The 22,020-nt window shown below is 27.7% G+C and overlaps 2 protein-coding genes across 4 annotated transcripts in view; one reads left to right on the top strand and one right to left on the bottom strand.

Moving 5' to 3' along the window:
* Nucleotides 1-22,020, bottom strand: part of LOC122499266 (ras-related protein Rab-43) — a 145,218-nt gene that overhangs the window by 49,941 nt on the left and 73,257 nt on the right. The window lies entirely within an intron of this gene.
* LOC122499254 (hydroxymethylglutaryl-CoA synthase 1) lies at nucleotides 8,277-20,303 on the top strand. Of its 3 annotated transcripts, none has more exons than XM_043607500.1 (4): nucleotides 8,277-8,386; nucleotides 9,192-9,333; nucleotides 17,890-18,381; nucleotides 18,714-20,303. In XM_043607500.1, the coding sequence occupies exons 3-4, from the start codon at nucleotides 17,919-17,921 to the stop codon at nucleotides 19,622-19,624; spliced, it is 1,374 nt and encodes a 457-aa protein (XP_043463435.1). In that variant the 5' UTR covers nucleotides 8,277-8,386; nucleotides 9,192-9,333; nucleotides 17,890-17,918; the 3' UTR covers nucleotides 19,625-20,303. The 3 variants fall into 3 exon arrangements, with proteins under 3 accessions (XP_043463435.1, XP_043463417.1, XP_043463427.1); XM_043607482.1 differs by lacking the exon at nucleotides 8,277-8,386 and adding an exon at nucleotides 8,576-8,804; XM_043607492.1 differs by lacking the exon at nucleotides 8,277-8,386 and adding an exon at nucleotides 8,576-8,820.

The following is a 22,020-nucleotide window of genomic DNA, read 5'->3' as shown; positions in this document are numbered from 1 at the left end:
CAAATTGTTTCTATAGTTCATCTATATATAGCAACAGAATTATTTTTTTGCTTCTTTGACATTATTCATTTGAAGCATCTAATAGATAAATTTGAAGAAAATGCGTGTAAATTTAAATCAAATGAAAAATTGTTTGCTCTAAAGAAGCGCGCTCTGAAAACGAAAGCATATGCCCAGGCGGAAAAGTCGGACGAACGTCGGAGTTTACAACCGGCTGGGATCCGCGCCCGTACAGACCGCAAGTACCGACGGTCTGTACCGATTCGGATCTAAAAAAGCAACCGGCGCGGTACAGATTATGCTCCGACTGTCGGAATCGTCTTCCCACTATTGTCAGTACTGGCTCGGTACTGGATTTCTTCCGCCGGCGGATCTTATTCTTCTGCGGCGTCGGAAGAATGACGGATATGTTGGGTCTGTACTGGCTCGGTACTGGGGAGGATCCGACTGCGGATCTCGTCATTTATTGTCACATTATAAATTAAATAATTATTACAAGCAATTGCATTATTTTAGAAAATAATTATTATTAAATAAATCTAATCAATATATTAAGTAATTATTTATTGAGACTTTTTTAAAAATTAAATAATTAAAAAATTCGTTATTAATTAATATTATATATTATTAATTAACATTAATATTATTGAGAATTAATAATAAATTATTAATATTAATAATAATATTAATTAATAATATCTCAATAATAATTGAATAATTGTTTCTCAATATAATAATATTGAAGGTAATGATATTAATAATTTTAATTAATATCTTAATAATAATAAATTTATTGTTATTGATATATTATTAATTAATATTAATATTGATAATTTCTTATTAATTCTCAACAATATTAATGTTAATTAATAATATCTTAATAATACTAAATTTATTATTATTGACATGTTAATTAAAATTATTAATATTATTACGTTCAATATTATTATATTGAAAAACAATTATATTCAATATAATATGTATTATATAATAATAAAAATATAACAAGTTTCTTTTTTAACGAAATATTGAAATAGTCCTAAATATACATTCAATAAAGTATTGAAAATATAGCGGTATCATTGACGCGTAGTAATTCTGCAAGTTTTATTTGAGCTAGTGACACTTGAGAGTATTTAAGATTTGAGAGTCCCATGCGAGCGTAGCATAGTGGTAGCGTGCGAGATTTCGGTGCGTAGATATTCGGTTAGACGTAGGTTCCGTACCCCCAAGCGTTAGGATTTTTCAAATGTCTATGTAATAAAAAATTGCGTTTAAGTGTATAAAAAAATAAAAAAAATGTGTAAAGTGAACTGTCAATGAATTGTCATCAGTATTTATCTTTTGCAATTAATTATTTTTTTTTTATTGATATTTGTTGAAATTATCATTTGGATCCGATCCGGTTGTCAGTCGGTAGAATGCCAGCGCTCGGCTGGCTATTAAATGAAAAATCCACGGTCGGTAGAGTGCCAGGTCCCAGCCGGTTGAATTATACACGGAACGGCTTCTCCCGGCCGGTCAGCGGGCGGTAGAATGCCAGTTCCGAGCCGGTTGCCAGCGCGTTCCTGGCCTAGTCACTATTCGGTAGAATGCCCGTTCACATTCGGTTGGCAGGCGGTTCCGAGCCAGTACAGTTACACCGGCGTCAGTACGGGCTAGGATCCGCGCCGGTTGGAAATTTCCGCCTGGGTGCTTTCGTTTCAATGAGTGGTGCTATTGCGGACTGCCTATAGCATATGCTATAAAAATAAGAACACTATGTTTTGAGACATTGACAGGTACTAAATTTATTGAAATACTTACCCACATATATTTATATGTTTATTAAACCTGTCGTTTTTGAGATTCCAATATAAAAAAGTATTATTTAAATTCTTTTAATTAATTAATGACTAGTTAAATATAAATTCCCTATATAAATTCCCTTATATACGCGAAAAATCTCGAGCACGGTATTTAACCACAAAGTAAGTGCCCAACGTTGAGAAGCGGATGTATTACATTGCAGCGCGGCGGTTCTCGTCTATCACGGAAGTTAAGCGTCGTTGGTCGCGGTTACTAAATGGATGGGTGACCGCTTGGGAATAGCCTATTTTTCTGACTAAAAAAGATAAGTGTGTTTGAATGTGTATGTGTGTGTGTGTTTAGCCGTTGGAAAAAATGAAAATAATAATAAAGATGTATATGTTAGTGTGAAAAATTGAAAAAAAGATGTGTATAAAAAGTGTTGTGTTAAAGGTGTGAGAATTAATTATAGTATATAAAAAACATGTGAACAAAAATTCCCTTTTTTCAATTTATCGTTGGTATATATTTAACCACATAAAAGAATTGAATTAACAGTATGGTGTTATTCAATCGATAGCAACAACTAAAAAAATTAAGAGTACAAATTTTTGAATCATAAAAATGATGCTTTTAAATTTAAAAGTTATAGTCATTGACTCAAAAGCATATACTGTTAAATTAAAAAATGTTGTTTATTGATTCAAAAGGATTCACCTTCGAATTAACATAGTATGCTGTCAATTTGAGAAATATGCTTTTGTTTCAAAGAAAGTGATACTATCGAATCATTAGAATCGGTGCTTTCAAAACAACAGCATATACGTTAGGCAGCCCGTTATGACACTATTCAATGAATCAAACCCATATGTCATTGATTCAACAGCATTTTTTTCTCCGTGTACATTATACGAAATGTTATTTTTACGTATTCTCTTACTAAATCTTTCATTTTCGTCCGCTATCCTGGATTCGCTATTTTGTATTTTTAAAAAGTGACTTTGGATTCATAATCAGTGGAATTTTTACTAAAAATCAGTTGAAAAGTACTAAAATATCAGTCATTCTTAACTGACTGTTATTTTATTGTGTTTTATTTATTATTGTAAATTTAGATAGAACACTACTATGCATGCGTAACATTAACAGAACACTGCGCATGCGTAACATTGATAGCACTACTGCGCATGTCTGATATTCATAGAACACTACTGCGCATGCGTGACATGACATGTATGTGTTTAGTGTATACATGGTAAATGTTTTTTGGACATGTGTGTGAGTGAAGTATTCTAATAGATGTTAGACAGAATAGAAAGAGGTGTGAGTCGGTCGGTCGGTCGTTCTCTAACTTAATATAATAGAAGGATTTTTCCATTACAACATGAAAAAAACCAAGTTCTGCGCTACGCGGAGAATCACCCACGCATATTTAAAAAAAACGATTCACTTTTGAAAAAGATCTTTATTTTTTACACTCTTGAAAAATTAATTTTCTTAACAATATATAAAAAGTATACGGTACCTAATGTATGAATAATAAGTAATTAAAAATTTCCAAAAAAAGTGTTAATTTATTTTATTTTATATTTGTTGTGAAAAAAGAAAAATTCCTTAAAATTTTTTTTCGATTTCATTTTACATGCTAAAGACAAAGTATAAAAAAAATTTATTAGAAAAAAGTGAAATTGAAATTTTTCTCAATTAAACACAATTTTCTAAAAACTGATTTTTTATGAGTTAATATTTGAAATTATTTAAAAAAAATTTTTTTTATATCACTTTTGATAATATTTAAATTTATTACAATGACTTTTCTTAATTTATGAAAATTGATAATTTTGCTTGATATTCACGTTGGCTACGAAAATTGAACAAACTTAAAAATTAACCATAAAAGGTTAAAAATTTTGAAGTTTTGTAAATTTAAAAAATTTTTAATTTTACCAATTTTTGGAAATATTATATTCGATTATGATATGGATAATATTGAAATATACAGTTTGGATAAAAATTATACGAAATAAAATATTTTTTAGATTTATTTTCTTTAATTCTTTCCTAAGAAGTTCTAAAACGTTGAGATATTTAATTATTTACATACTTTTTGAACACCCTGTATATTTTTAAACTATAAATTATAATTATTTATAATTAGTTATTACTTTAACAAGTTTCAAAGTTATTTAATTATATCCATTCTTTTTTCACACCCAGTATATTTTTAAAATTATAAATATGCTGAAATATTATTTTTATTATAATAAATTAATTATTTTTAATAATTATAATTAATAATTGGTTTTAATAAACTTTAAATATATTTACCATTATTTCCATACTCCTTGTACATCCAGTATATTTTTTAAATTGTATATTATTTTAATTTTTTCAATTTTAATATTTCAATTATTTTATTAATTAATTAATCTATTTATTTAAGTATTTGTTAATTTATTCATTTACAAGTAAAATTAGCTTACCAAAAAGGAAAACAAATTCTTGTAGCAATGTAAATTAATGATTAAATATTAATATTAATTTAAAGTTTCCCTTTTGATACTTTGTAATTTATATTTATTTATTTATTTATAATTTAAAAAATGAAAATAATCATAATAATTATAATAGTAAAATAAAAATAATTAAATAATTTACAATATTTTTATAAACATACCGGGTGTTTAAAAATATGGATATACTTTCTAAATTGGAATTAGTAAATATGATTACTAAATTGAATTAGTTACTGACTTTTTGCTTTTGAATTAGTAAGTAAATTTTAAATATAATTTAATTTTAATTTTGAATTAGTAGAAATTACTACCATTATAGTATTTACTAATTCCAAACCAAAGTCAGTTATACTAATTCAGTAAACATTTTTGCTAATTCACAAAGTCATAAAAGTTTGACTAATCACTTACAATAACTATGTTCGTGATTTTTAATTTCAAATATTTACGATTTCGATTTCAATTTTATTTATTTAATTTTATTCCTTTGACGAAATGTTAGTGCAACCACTTTTAATTAGATTTTAATAAAGTGACCTGATGATGGTGGCTTACCGTGCCTCCGAAACATCGTCGTTAATAAAGTGAATTTGTTTTATTCACCTGTCTTCCAAAAATCGACTAATTAACAAATAAAACTAATAAATAAATAATAATTAATATACATACTAAGTGTTTAAAAAGTAGAAAAAATAATTAAATGACTAATTAATAAAATTAATAAATAATTAATATACCAGGTGTTCAAAAAGTATGGTTATAATTTAAGAACTTCAAAACTAAATAAAACTAATAACTAATTTTAAACAATTATAATTAATTATAACGAGAAAGTAAAAATAATTATAATTTATAATTTTTTTTAAGTATACCAGGTGTCCAAAAAGTACAGATATAATTCAAGAACTTCAAAACTAATAACAAATTATAAACAATTTTAATTAATTATAATAAGAAAGCAAAAATAATTATAATTTATAATTTTTGTAAATATACCGGGTGTTCAAAAAGTATCGAAATAATTAAATAACTTTAAATTTCTTAAAACTAATAAATATAATTAAATAATCATAGTAATGAAATTAAAATAATTATAATTTAACATTTAAAAAATATACCGGGTATTAAAAAAGTATAAAAACAGGGTGGCCACATGTAAGTAAAGTCAGGGAAAAATATATTTTGTCAGTAAAGTCAGGAAAATAGTATATTGTGTGGCAAGGGCGGAAAGTTGTCAATTCCTGACCGAGTTCGAAATTTGCCGCACGAGCAAAGCGAGGGTGGCAATCGTACGAGGTCAGAATTGACATTTCCGCCCGAGTTGCACACGATATTTTTTGTCCAAATGCGCGATAAACAAGACGCATCCGTAAATTCAAAAATGAATATGCACTAATTATTAAATATGTATAAAACATTTTTATTAAGCCTAAGGCGAGTTCGAATATTTTTGATAAATTTAACAATAAAATTTTACTTAAAAATTGACTCCGTTTTGATTTGAAGTAATAGAAAGTGATAATATAATAATTAGTAGTATTTATTTAATACTGCTAAAGCAGCGGGCGGAAAAGTCGTTTTCCCGCCCGCTGTTAGTAAGCGGGCGGGAAAGTAGTTTTTCTGTCCGCTGTTGGTAGTCGGGCGGCAAAAGCTTACTTTCCGCCCGCTATGCATGCACGGAAAGTCGAGTTTATCGCGCATGTAGGACAAAAAAAATTTTTTGTCAGTAAAGTCAGGGAAATGTCAGGAAAAATTTTTTTGTCAGTGCAATTAAAGAAATCAAGACGGTCATGCAATACATTCTTTGCTCTAAACAAAAAAATTTTTGTCAGGAAAATTCGTTGTTATGTCAGTAAAATGTCAGGAAAATATTGATAAAGTCAATCTTGCGGCCACACCCAGAGAAATGGTATATTTGTCTCAGAACCAACTAGACTTTTTATTTGTTTGAAATAAATTTTATTTGGTTTAAATAAAATTTTATTTATCTCAAATATATGTTTTATTCGTGTCGAATAAAATTTTTATTTAAAAGAAATAAAAAGTCTAGTTGGTTCTGAGACAAATATACGTTTATTTAACTCAAATAAAATATATTTGGTTTAAATAATATTTTTCTCTGGGTGCACCCTGATAAAAATTAAAAAATTTCAAGTATGAAATATTTAAAAATTTTAGAACTTTTTGTAAAAAATTGAAGAAAATAAAAAAAATATCACATTTTCTATAATTTCTGAGCACACGGTAGATTTTAACAGTACTTATATAATTATATTATAAATTATTTTTAAAATCGTTAAAATTTAAAAGTCCAAACATTTTTTAAAAATTAGAAATTGACAATTATTAGTGCAACATGTGTTTAATAGAAGAAAACAAAATTTTCCTTCTAATAACCAATTAATAATAAATTTTAATAGCAAATTTATTCAAATTAAGAAAACGAATTAAATCCTCACAGGAATAATTAAAAAGAAAAAAAAGTATTTGAATTATTGAAAATAATTATATAATTACTTAAAAAATAATTAAACTGCATCGATTGATTCACAACAAAATTTCTAAATAATTAAAACGTAAATATTTTAATACATTAAAAAATGTATGAAAAACATAAATATCGAGACTACTAATCATAATATTAAATTATTGAAATTATTATTATTAGGGAATATTAAATAATGAAAATTCTTTAATAAGAAAATTAATAGTCTATTAATTAAATTATTAAAATTTATGCCAAAAAAGAAATAATAAATTCGTAATTACAATTTCTAATATTTCAAAATTCCCTCTCCCAAAACTATCGACATGAGAATAAACGCTTGACGAGATGAATCCACATATACCAAAATGAATTGCACATAATGACTATTACGTCGAATACACAACCTCAGAATCTATATTGTTAGGAATTTATTTTTATCGAATTTTAAATGTAAGGAAATTTTATTTTCTGGAATTAACATTTTACCGAAAATGAATATGAGAGAATAATTTATGATCGAATCGACATGTGCTGTAATTATAAATTATCATAATTTCTGTTTGTCTGAATTTTAACATAACCTAATTTTAAATGTTAGAATTCTTAAAGTTTGCAAGGAAGATGGAACCGAAATGTAATATAGAGTAAAGGCATTTTCATAGAATTATAGTTTTGAGGATAATAATTATATACACGAATAATAAAGAAATCTATTTTCAAATGTAAATAATAACTGTTGAAACGAATTTGTTTTTCTAGATTTATAATCTGACATAATTTCTATTTGCACAAAAACATAATTAACAGAATTTAGAATGGTCGATTTTTCATTGTGCCGAAAGTTGAAATAGTCGAAATTAAATTAAACCGAATTTTATTTTAAAATTGACCAATCAAAATTTTCAGAAATTATCAAGAAAATTTTGATTGGTCAATTTTAAAATAAAATTCGGTTTAATTTAATTTCGACTATTTCAACTTTCGGCACAATGAAAAATCGACCATTCTAAATTCTGTTAATTATGTTTTTGTGCAAATAGAAATTATGTCAGATTATAAATCTAGAAAAACAAATTCATTTCAACAGTTATTATTTACATTTGAAAATAGATTTCTTTATTATTCGTGTATATAATTATTATTCTCAAAACTAATTCTATGAAAATGCCTTTACTCTATATTACATTTCGGTTCCATCTTCCTTACAAACCTTACAAACTTTAAGAATTCTAACATTTAAAATTAGGTTATGTTAAAATTCAGACAAACAGAAATTATGATAATTTATAATTACAGCACATGTCGATTCGATCATAAATTATTCTCTCATATTCATTTTCGGTAAAATGTTAATTCCAGAAAATAAAATTTCCTTACATTTAAAATTCGATAAAAATAAATTTCTAACAATATAGATTCTGAGGTTGTGTATTCGACGTAATAGTCATTGTGTGCAATTCATTTTGGTATATTATGTGGATTCATCTCCGCTTGCCAACATAAATTTCTCGTTACCATCTAGCAGACGACAAACAATGATTCATTGTTGTCATTTCGTACCTTCAAAACGCAACAACAGCAACACGAGAAAAAAGTAACACAAAATATAAATAAACACGTGTCTTTTTCTTTAAGAAAATAAATGAATGTGTATAAGATTCTTTTTTTCTCTCCACTTTTCTTTCTTTCCCATTATAATTCGTGAAAAAGAGTTATATTTTTCTTTTTTCGATAAGATAATGTTTTTGAATGAAAAAAGGTTAAGTTATTTCGTACACACATTGACCCTAACCCCACCACGTGTCATTATTATACATTCGATTGTGCCGTGACAACCGGATTTTTTTTTCCAACTAAAAGAGTGGGTACAGGAATTTATTACACTCGCACACACATTCACACTCACACACTCGTTTTAAAGTCTAGCTATGGGAACTCACTTTCTGGATTCATTTCATTCACAACACTTGTCTCATCGCGAGTAGTCGCTTATTTCCTTGGAGTGCCTTCGAGTAAGACACCGTTCGAGTAAATAAAGAAAGAAAAAAAGAAAGAGAAAAAAAGAAAAAAGGAAAAAAAGTAAAGAAGAAAAAGAGAGAGAGAAATGAGACGTGAGAATTTCCGTCAAAAAGAGACAGCTCACCCAGTGACCGGAATTTTCACCTCCCATCGTTGATTTTCACTTCTAACCTAAATATATACATATATTCTCAATATTCTCAATGCCGCTAATAAACCGTACAAGACACCTTAAATCCTCCTCGTCTTGAGAATTCTTTTTTTTCTATCTTTCTTTTTTTCTTTTCCCCCCAAAATAAAAATAAATCACAAAATTAATAAAGAAACAAATCACCTGATTGTTTAAAGTTCACCGGTTCTTTCTTTTTTTGCCTCTTTAGTGTAACTGCGTGGTGACATCGAGATCTATAACATTTTATAGTGATGTAATAGTGCTAAGAACAGGCTTCAAAGAGATATAAACTTCCCGAGGAGTGTGAGTGAAAAAGATGACAGTGTTCTGATCTTGAACGAAAAACGACGGTAAGGATTTTTTATCGGCTATTTTGAATATAATACATATATACAATATACATATAACTAAAACATCGTATGTATTACAAAAGTATAATTATTTGGGAATTTCTGTTTTTTTATTATTATGGATTCAAAATTTTAATTGAAATTCATTTTTACGATAAAATTATGCTAATCAGTTTTTTTTAAACTTCAGAAATTTCAAGAAAAGGGAAAATAATTTTATATTTCAATCTAGAGATGAAATATTCTTTTGAAAATAATTATTAAACACCTATTTTTAAATAAAAAATTTTTTTTTATTATTAGAAAATAATTTTTCCCGCCTACTTTTGTAAATAAATTAATAAATAATAAATTAATTAATTTAATAAATAAATTAATAAATTATTTCATTTTTTAAAAAAATTCTTTAAGATCCTTACTAAATTAATTAATATTATTATTCCAATTAAAATTATAATCATTATCAATTTTTTTATTACAATTTTTCTTATTTTTTGTTTTTTCTTCTTCCTCTTCTTCTTATTAATATTATTATTATTATTTATTACATTATTTTTTAATTACGAAAAATTAATCAAATGTACAAGAAAGTAAAAAAAATAAATATTTTATATAATAATAAATAATGATTCATAGTAATGTTTATTATTAAATAACTATTGCTTGTAACAATTGAAAAAAATGTGTGAAATTAGAAAATATAAAAATAAGTATTTAATATTTACAACAGTTATAAAATAATAATTGAATTTTGTAGTTTTATAATAATAAATACTTAATAATAATAATAATAATGATGGCTTTATCGAATTATTAATAATAATAATTGAACAAAACTTTATCAATTAGAGTTTAATAAATATTTGTTATTTAAAATAAAAATAAATAAATAAAATAATAATAATAATTATTAATTTATTATTATTATAATAATTATAAAAAAATAATATAAATATTTATAATAATAATTAAAATTGATTGTCCCGTTTACAAATAAATAAATAAACAATTAAAATAGGTATTAAAAATAGAAAATTAACAATAAAACTAAATTATAATAAATTAAGAGTTTAAATGAATAAAATAAATAATAAAAATAAAATTTTTGAAAATTACTAAAATTAGAAAATTTAGTCTAACAGAATATATTTAAAAAAAATATATATTTTCTGAATAAAAAATAAATATAATTATTGTCGAAAAAATTGAAGAAGTTAAAAAAAGCAACTAATTATTAGTTTAAATTTAAATTTTACTTACTTTAAAAAATAACTAAAATTACTAATAAAACTAATTACTTGTAGAAGAAACGAAAAGTTAATTATTTATCTACTAAGAATTAATTTCTTTCAAATAACAATTAGTTTGTTCTTTACTAATACGTTTATTTTTATCACTAATTAGTAATGTTAAGGGGATTTGAACCTTGATGACGTCACAGTTTGTGCAAAGCATTAGTTTTAAATCTGTGACGTCATCATGGTTCAAATGCCCTTAACTAATAATTATTTAGTTTTACACTAAAAGTACCACTATTAATTTTACTAATGGTATTTTTGACAAATAATTAATTACTTTTTTTTTACTAGCAATTAATAATTCTTATTACTAATTATTGGTAATTTTTACTAATAATTTTGTAGTTGTTTATTACGAAACAAATAATTAGTTACTTTTTAACTAATTTATTTATTATTAATATTTAATTATTCATTTACTTAATAATTATAATTTTTTTACTAATAGTTATTGAACTTTTACTAGTAATTTTGTAGTTTTTTATCAATAACTAATAATTAGTAACTTTTTTACTAATAATTTTCAAAATTTTTACGATTAGTTATTTTAACTCTTTTACTAACAATTAGTAAAATAATTAGTAGTTTTAGTAATTGGTAAAATTAATTTATTAATAATTAGTTATTTTTTCCTAATAATTATTGTATTTTTTAACTAATTTAATTTTAATTTGCAACTATTAGAGAAAAGATTAGTAATTACACGGAAAAAAAAAGTACGTGAATTTTTCATTGACTCGGTACTTGACTTTTGGATACGACACAAAATACTAAAAACAGTCTAGTACTTTTGCATGAGAGTTTCAAAAGCAGTCAATGAAAATTTCGAGTACCTTGCTTGAGAATTTCATTGACTTTCAAAAAAACTGTAAAATAAAAAAAATAATTTCCACTTGTTCACACCGTTTTTCTGAAATTCACTCATTCATTCACATATTTGGATAATTAATCACACAAACAAAGAACAATTATTGTATCACTTTTCGACGTTCGTCAACACTTATGAACTAACCTATAACACACATATATATTCGCGTATAACTTAAATATAAACACACACTTAACACTTAAAAGTACGTATCGAATTGTTCTTATATACCACATGGTGAAATTTTTCACGACTTTTGAGACATGCTATTTCACTGAAAACTGAGACTTACATAACATTCTGTTTTGTGAGAAACACAAAACAAGAAATATTTTTTTGAAAGTCAATTCTTGAAGACAAATATATATTAACACTATTTGTTTTCATAAAATAATAGTATATTCACATCTGAAATTAACACAAACGGAAACAGACGATCAGCTGGCATTTACCTTGGGTAGAAACGCGCAACGCACACTGCGCATGCTCTACAGAATTTTCAAGCGCAGTCAACTAATCTTTCACGTACTTTATAAAACTGAACAAATGACTTTTCGTTAAAATTTAAAAAACACTGTTGCCCATACTAGTACTAAAATAACTCTAGGACTTTTCTATATTTTCTAATAAAAAGTATATGATACAGCCTTGTACTTTGTGTTCTATCCAAAAGTCAAGCACTTTCAAGGAAGGATTCACGTACTTTTTTTTTCCGTGTATTAACAGATTGCCAAAAATACAAGTCAACCTCGATTTCACTAATAATGACTATTTGTTAATTAATTCTAATTTAAATAATGAATATGAATACAGTGAAATTATTATTGACGAAATATTATGTTAGAAATGTCACAAGTTACCTCATATAACCAAAAAGAAAAAAAAACCCACTTCAAGAAGGTTTCAATTTTTATGGAGTGAAAGTGTCTCGTCAAAATTTCACCTCCTGGCCATTAATTTTCTTTCACTTTCATTGATGGCACTTCGTAACTTTTTTTTCTACTAATTGGAAATATTTCACCAAAAAAAAGCTCCAGTGTTTAATATCAAATTTTACTTACTTTCTTTTTTTCTTTCTTTTTTAAACACTAATAATAACAATTTTTTGTAAGAAAAAAAAATTTGTAGGTACTTATTTAAAAAATAAAAAATTCTTCCCGACTAATTTTAATTCTCTGCTTTAAATAAAGACCGTTATTTGACCGTTATCTATATTCTACACTGAAGGCCAACGCAGAATAAGGCTATTCAAGTTGGGTGGGGGAAAATTCAAGATGGATGCTAACTGGTGCACCAACATTGTATAGAAAGTGTATGGGATAGAGTCTAATTTTTTAAATATCTCGCTTAAACGAAATTTTTAACCATAAGTTTATTAGGATTTTATGTTTCATTTTTAAAGAACTATTTTTTGCAATAATAAAATCAATAAAAAAATAAAATCGATTTTTATTATTGCAAAAAATAGTTCTTTAAAAATGAAACATAAAATCCTAATAAACTTATGGTTAAAAATTTCGTTTAAGCGAGATATTTAAAAAATTAGACTCTATCCCATACACTTTCTATACAATGTTGGTGCACCAGTTAGCATCCATCTTGAATTTTCCCCCACCCAACTTGAATAGCCTTATAGATCTGTAACCGGAACCGCAATCGTAAGCGTTACCGTAAGAATGAGTTAAAGAAGGATAGGTATATTGTTTATCCTTCTCTAACTCATTCTTTCGGTTACGCTTACGATTGCGGTTCCGGTTACAGATCTATTCTGCGTTGGCCTTGAAGGCAGAATAAGGGTTTTTCTACAATAAGTTTTCTTTTGTCGAATATTACCATTCTAAGGTAATACACGGAGAAAAATTATTTTTAATGATTACAATAGTCTACATTACAGCGCGGATATGTGACCACTTTTTGGAATGATTACGAAGACTATGTAATGTGTTAAGAATTTAGTAGGAACGATTACTATAGCTGTTGTAAGGGATACCTTCACGTTTGTACTCCTTACAACAGCTATAGTAATCATCACAAAAAGTGGTCACATATCCGAGCAGTAATATAGACTATTGTAATCAGTACGAATAAATTTTTCTCCGTGTATAGTAATCTACTTTATCGACTTAGACGTATTTTTCGAAATCAAAAATTGAAAAGAGATTTATTTATTTTTTTATGTGGATAATATTTTGACTCACCTGTTTGAAAACTTTTCACGAGATTCTTTTGCCGGGGACTGTCTCACACTACAATTCTTCAATAAACAAAATTCTGCCTTCCAACATCTTCCTTTATCACTGTTCCGATTTCAACTTAACTGGAAAATTATTTACACTTCTTTTAATAATTTAAAAAAAAATTAAATTACCGTTATTAATAAATTTAATTTTATTTATTAATACAGTCAGGTCTCCCTATAAGTGTCGTCCACTGATTTCTTTATTTATAACTGGATAGCGTATTCCTATACTTCGAGCTTAGAAATATTGTGACCAATAGAAGGCTGGAAGGCCATTTTACGAAGCAGTGAGTTTCTCACTTTGCAGCGCGAAATTCGAATGCGCTTGAATAAAACATATTCTTTAAAATGTGCAGATTGAAAAAAAAACAAAAACAAATTATTTTATTTAAATGTATTATCAAAATTAAAATTTTTAGGTTAAAGTATTCATAACTTTAAACTAAAAATTTTAAACTTTTAACCAAAAAACGATCTATTGATCGTCACAAATATAAAAACAAATAAGATATGCATACAATTATTACAATTATAGCAGTAGATTTTCTTTTACAATGGAAAAACATAATTTTGTATTACACTTAACCAAAAAATTAAAAGTAAATTTTATTTTACAATGAAAAAAAATAAAATGTATTATATTTAACTGCTTTCACAGTTTAACCTTTCGCCCCACCCAGTGAGAAATTGCCAATAGACTTTAATCGGTCCAATATCGGTCCAATATTGGTTGCCGTGCTGGGCGCCGATTGACTCCCAATATTGGACCAATATGGGCTGATGCTTGGGATGTAACGGGTTCGCCAAGCATCGGTTGTTAATATTGGTCCAATATTGGCCGAATATTGGCAACCAAGAGAGAAAAATTTTTTTAAATAAATTTTTTTTAATTAAATAATAATAATAAAAAATTAATGTTTATAATTTTTGTTTAATATATTTATTTGTTTAATTATTTATTTTTAATAATTCATGTAAATAATAAATAATTTATTATTTATAAATTATAATTATTTAAAAATGCAGCAACTATTAGGAAATAATCGAAATAGCATTCTGCAAAAAAATTCTATCATTGAAAAATCAATGATAGGCGAGAGAAATCCGCGTCTTTAAATAGATTCGCAGATGATAGACAAGAGATATCCGCGTCATTAAACGGATTCGCAGATATACTCTGGTCTCGCGACGAATCTCTCGATACTTATATACACTGGAGTCGCCGTGTCAGTTGCGAGAACGGTTACAGCGTCCCTCTTGCGGCAGAGATAAGAATTGTCACGTAAACTGCGGGTATAATAAGGCGGTCGGTAAAGCGATTTAGCAGTTTACGTGACAATTCTTATCTCTGCCGCAAGAGGGACGCTGTAACCGTTCTCGCAACTGACACGGCGACTCTAGTGTATATAAGTATCGAGAGATTCGTCGCGAGATCAGAGTATATCTGCGAATCCGTTTAATGACGCGGATATCTCTTGTCTATCATCTGCGAATCTATTTAAAGACGCGGATTTCTCTCGCCTATCATTGATTTTTCAATGATAGAATTTTTTTGCAGAATGCTATTTTCTAATAGCTGCTGCATTTTTAAATTATTATAATTTATAAATAATAAATTATCTATTATTTACATGAATTATTAAAAATAAATAATTAAACAAATAAATATATTAAACAAAAAAATTATAAACATTAATTTTTTATTATTATTATTTAATTAAAAAAATTTATTTAAAAAAATTTTTTCTCTTGGTTGCCAATATTCGGCCAATATTGGACCAATATTAACAACCGATGCTTGGCGAACCCGTTACATCCCAAGCATCAGCCCATATTGGTCCAATATTGGGAGCCTTTATTGGACCGATGATCGGTCTCTTGGCTCCCAATATTGGACCGATATTGGACCGGTGAGAAATTTCTCACTGGGCAGTCTCCCCTAAAAACTATTAATTGAAAAATAACTTCCACACTATATACTGAAGAAGTAATTTGTGTAATATTAAATTAAATTTCTATCTAAGATAAACTTAAACATTATTAATACACTGCAAGCCCGATCAGCGGTCAGCTCCGGGGGTGCTTGACCGCTGATCGGGCGTAAACATATAGGACCGTACGAACTGTTTTATGATGGGGTACTATTACTTGACTACTAAATTTTTTTTTAAGGGGCCAGAGCGTCTTTAATGTATACGCTACTGCCACAACTTTTCGACTCCCTCATGGCCCCTCGCCCGCCCCATCTACAAACGATGTAAACAAGCGACCACTGATCGGGTGACCGCTGATCGGGCTTGCAGTGTATATTAAAAATACATAACCTTTCTTTTTGGGAAAACATTAAAATAAATCACTAAACTTTGAATTTTTTCGTTACAAATAGTAGAAAATGTAGATATAGAAATATAGAAACGTTTCATAAGATATATAACAAAATGTTTTTTCAATTTTTAAATCAAATTTTTGTTTTAATGGTGTTTCGCAGTGATCGCCTTTTAAAAATGGCTGCTCAAATGTATACTTGATTTAAAAATGATTTTTCTCCTAATTCGGGCAATTATTGGAAAATCGGAGAAAATACAAGATATCCTGAATATTTTATCTTTTATTTGCGCGCAAGAAGTAAAAGATTTATTTAGATTTACAACGACAGGAAGTAAAATAGGAAAAAGTTAAACAAATGCACGATACATAAAATTACCACCAGAGGGCACCACCTAATGGGCACATCTAATTTTCTCATTTTACTTCCTGAAGTCGTGTATTATATTGAATTTTCAATTTCTTGTGCACAAATGAAAGAACAAAATTTCAGGATAACTGGTATTTTTCCCTATTTTGTAATAATTGTCCAAATTGGGAGAAAAATCCTTTTCAAATTATGTTTACGTTCAAGCAGCCATTTTTAAAAGGCGACCACTGTTTGAAATTGCGCAACACCGTTAATAAATACATAACCTTCAAAACATAATATGTACACTTATTACTTGTGAAATAATTTGTCACAAATTTTAGTTTGCTCTTCACTATAATGACTGAAATTATACTGGGGAATTAGTACTGAGAGCTCAGTGCAATTTTAGTGAAAATTTGCTGCGTTTCAGCACTGAAATTGTACTGGGAAAAATTACCTGCAAAAGGGTCGCTATCGGTGATGTTTATGGCTTGACCGTCATTAGGTTGAAGGACGAATATTTCTTTGTTAATGTTAAAAATAATTTTTATTTATATTTCAACATTATATTTGTTTTTCATGAACTCAGATTCTTTATAAGTAATTATTATGTATGCTAAATATTCATGTTAATCTAAATTCAAAAATAATATCCGTTTTTACGTAACAATTAGAGTTTGCGAGATAGTTTATAACTTTTTTAATTAAACATTTTTTATAATAAATTTTAGATATTTGTAATCATAAAACATCACAGATTAAAATTTTTTTGTTTTGAAAATTGAATTATTTAAATTGTGAACTTTTTAAGCCATAAAATTATAATCCCATACAACAATAGGCTTTCGGGTCTATTGTTAAAGCAGGGGTTGCAATATAAGTTTAGAATTTAACGGGAATTTCGTTGAAAATTTTGTTAACCTTTTTTTATTTTCACTTCTAAACTGTTAACAATGGTTTGTTGACATAACCTACATTTGAAACTATTGTTAAAGGACTTTAAAAATGTCTACCGAAACATTTAAAAAAACGGACTGAAATTGTACTGGAGGCCAGTACAATTTCAGTACTTTTTCAGTCCATTCTTCCGGCAGGGCATCGTGCAATTATTTTTTAAATTAATTATAAAGCAATGTCAATTAATAACTGCAAACAAAAACAAATTCATTTTCAAAAACACATTACACAGACTGTAAATAGTAAACAAACGCAGACATTTTTTGCATTCTGCGCAATCGCGAACGCCATATTTGAGAAACTCACTGCTCAGTAATATGGCGTTTAGTCGTTCAATTTGTCACAACCGGAAATAGCCCTATACTACATCCAGTTATATATAGAGATCAGTGGTACGTTAGGGTTGAGCAGTTGTCGAAAAATACCGACGGAAACATTAGGGTGACATCACACATCAGCGACAATTCCAAACCACTAAATCTCTAATATCTAAAATTTTCTACCTTTTTTCTTACAGGTAATCTTTGAAAACAAAAAAATCTCATCATGTGGCCCAAGGATGTTGGCATTAAGGCGATGGAGCTTTATTTCCCGGCGCAATACGTCGCGCAGGAGGATTTGGAGGAATTCGACGGTGTCTCGGCCGGCAAATATACAATTGGCCTGGGACAATCACGAATGGGTTTCTGTACCGACAGGGAGGATATCAATTCCCTTTGTTTAACAGTCGTCAGTCGTCTAATGGACAGATATCAAATAAATCCCAAGGACGTTGGTCGTCTTGAAGTTGGCACCGAGACAATTCTTGACAAGAGTAAATCGGTAAAATCAGTTCTCATGCAATTATTCGAGCCCTCAGGCGCCACTGATATTGAAGGAATTGACTCTACCAATGCCTGTTACGGTGGCACTGCCGCATTATTCAACGCAATTGCCTGGGTGGAGAGCAGCGCCTGGGACGGTCGTCTCGCGATTGTCGTTGCCGCCGACAATGCCGTTTATGCAAAAGGTAATTCCTTTTTAGCCCAACAGAAAAAATTACGAAATTTTTTTTGACCGACAGAGCAACACTTGTGTGTTTGTTGGTAAAAGTAAATAAAAATATGGTAAAGAGGTGTTCTTCTTTATCGATCTCGAGTGTCAAATGCGAAGGAGAAGAGGACAGAGATGTACTGCTATCCTTTTCTATCTCGTGCATAACGTTCGCTGGCGATTTCCAAGGAACTATTTAATATTTCGCTTCAGAAAACAAACGAATTCGCTTCGAAAATTTACAGATAATTCTAGATATCATCAAATGGGGAAAATATAAGTGAAAATAAAAATTATTTTTTTTTGCAGGGAGTGCAAGACCAACGGGAGGAGCCGGAGCAATCGCCATGGCAATTGGACCAAATGCGCCTCTAGTTTTCGATAGAGGACTCCGTGCATCGTGCATGCGACACGCTTACGATTTCTACAAACCCGATCTTCGCTCCGAATATCCTGTGGTCGATGGAAAACTCTCAATTCAATGCTACCTCAGCGCCCTCGACACATGCTACGAACGCTACACGTCAAAGGCAAAAACCAAAAACAACGACACAATCTCCCTAAAGAGTTTCGACTCAATGCTCTTTCACTCGCCCTATGGAAAACTAGTTCAAAAATCATTCGCCCGTCTTGCCTTTGTCGATTTCCTCCAACTCCCCCAGGACGAGTCGACAAAACGCTTTCCCCATTTGACAAAATTCCAAAATGCCAAGTTAGAAACAACATATTTCGATCGTGACATTGAGAAGGCATTTCTCGACGTCAGCAAACAGGATTATGAAAAAAAGACAAAACCAAGTTTATTTGTGGCGAATCTAGTGGGAAATATGTACACGCCATCCGTTTATTCGGGACTCGTCTCACTATTGATAAGTAAACCAATTGAGGAACTCGCTGGTAATAAAGTGGGAATATTCTCCTATGGTTCGGGTCTAGCGTCCAGTATGTATTCCATGAGAATTACCGACAATTGCGCAAAAAGTTCAGAATTGGCGCGACTCATTGATAATCTTAAATACGTGAGGGAACAATTATCGGCGCGACAACAAATTTCGCCCGATGATTATACGAGAATTCTCGATCTAAGGGAGAAGAATTGTCACGTTGTGCCGTATGAACCACGCGAAACTATCGAACACATGTTCCCTGGAACTTATTATCTCGTTAAAGTCGACGAACTATACAGGCGAACATACAAAAGAGTTCCCGTCGAAAAATAAAAAAAACGTTAAAATCACAAAAAAATAGTTAAATTTGTTCGAGAAAATTTTGAAAAAATCCACAATCTCGTATAGGCAATAAAATAAATTCAATTCTGTTTTACCGACACAACACAGATCGTAAACTCGAAGGAAAATTTGAATCCGACTCGAAGATACCATTTTGAAACCCCCTTTAATTTACTTTTTCCTATACATCCCCCCTCCTCAAGAAAATGACTTTTCGTTCCCAGTTTCCCCATCTGGAAAATTGTAAATTTAGTAAAAAATATTATAAATTTAATTTTCGCGCGCCATGTGAATTTCTACTTTACCGACAGTACACAGATCAGAAACTCAAAGGAAAATTTGAAACACCTGAGAATTTCCACATTGAAACCACTTAAAATTACTTTTACTTTTACATCGCTCCCCAAGAGAACGACTTTTCGTTCGAATTTCCCATCTAGAAAATTGTAAATTAAGTAAAATTTTCAAAAGTCAAATTAAATTTCGCGCCACATGTGAATTCCTACCTTACTGACAGTACATAGATTGGAAATTCCAAAGGCCTAATAAATACTTTCCCTGTCCTTTTAGAGTTATAAATATTACGAGATTTGGAAATTGAAAAAAAAAACAAAAAAAAAACAAAAAAAAATTTACTAAGTTTTTTTTTATCTAGCGAAAATTTAACTACTTATTACCGAAAGTGCCGAATCGATATGATTCACATTTCGGTTTTTTCTATTCATAGCAATGTGAGGAATTTTGCAAAAATTTTAAATTTAAATAAATTTAAAAAACTTTAGTCAGTAATTTGAATTCTTATATAGATAAAAGTGTTTAGAGGTTAAAATTAAAAGAAAAAATTGTTTTTAACCAATTTAAAAAAATTTTTAAATCAACCAAATTAATTTTTAGTACGAATCGAAAAATATTTTAATAATAATTTTAAAAAATAAAATCTCTAAAATTAAATACCAGTTTTTACAAGTTTCGAAAAATAGTTTTTTTTCGTAAAATAAGACTTTCAATTTTTTCTTTATACGAATTTGTATATGATATATAAGCGAAAAAAGGTGCCTTTCTGCAAAAAAAAAGCTTTTTAGCTGGCATTTATATTTGTAGTTTCTACTTTTTTATAAACAGAAACAAAAATCAAAGACCAAATGTAGTGTAAATATTGTTAACTCCTTTCTATGTTTAACTAATTTTCTGGCAATCACATTCAAGTATTTTTTATTTTATTCAAAATACCTTGATTTGATGATAAAGTAGAAAACTTTTTTTTAAGGATTCCTAATAAAATAATTATTATAAGTTTTGAAGCAAGTGTACAAAAAAAAACAAAAAATATATTTTACATGTTTTTGGTGAAGGTTTTTGTAAGAATAATTATGTTAAATTAAAAAAAAATTCTGTAATATTTAAATGTTTAATAAAATATGATGATTTGTTGAAAATTTGTGACATTATTAATATAATAATAATTTTTAAACTTTTATATATAATTATATATTTTTTTGTATTTTATAATTGTGAATAATATTTTTTTTATTAAAAAAAAGTTAATTCAATGATTATATAATATAAAGAATTTATATTTTAAGGCTATGCTAACAATAGATTTCTTTTGTTCTTCTGATGAATATTATTATACTCACAAAACAGTCTATTTAAATAAAAAGAAATCTTTTTACTATAAGCGGATTTTCCTTTTAATATTTGTCTAAGAGGAATTCCTTTTCTATTAAAAGGAAATTCCTTTATATTATATCCTTTAATTATTATATAAATGATTTTTGTTTACTATTAAAAAGAATCATTTTATCAGTAGTTTTATTTATTTTTATTGTCTGTGATTCATTAGTTTATATTTATCTAATTGTAATAATAATTTTTTTATTTGGGACTCAAATTTATGAAATATTTGAAATTAAATTTAATTTCAAATAAAATAATAATAGCATAAGTCTGCAAATAATAAATTGATATAGGCAAATAAAATATATAAAAAGAAGAACTAAATTTCTTTTATCATAATTTCCATAATATTATAACCTTTTATCAATTTTAAAAATTTCAAAAAGTTATGAATTAGATACTACATTTTTTAATTAATTAAATTACAGTTTTCGAATACATAAATAATTATTATAATTATCCAAAATTGACAATATTTTATTTAAATTTTGTATTTTGTTTATTTTATTAAAATAATAATTTAATTTTTATTATTATTATTAATCATTAAATTTATTTGTGCAGATTACCTTTGCATTATATAAAGAGTAAATAAACTTTTTTTATTTTAATATTTTAATTTGTTTACAAACGTCAAATCACGTGAAACTATATCCTTTTTACATAAAAGGATTTCATTTAAAAATCAAAAGAAATCAGAACGTTTTTCT

This window comes from Leptopilina heterotoma, unplaced genomic scaffold (genome assembly GCF_015476425.1).
Source record: "Leptopilina heterotoma isolate Lh14 unplaced genomic scaffold, ASM1547642v1 Lhet_100, whole genome shotgun sequence".
Taxonomy (NCBI): Eukaryota; Metazoa; Arthropoda; class Insecta; order Hymenoptera; family Figitidae; genus Leptopilina; species Leptopilina heterotoma.
The sequence above is the reverse complement of the archived record's forward strand: the minus strand, read 5'-3'. Positions and strand labels throughout refer to the sequence as shown.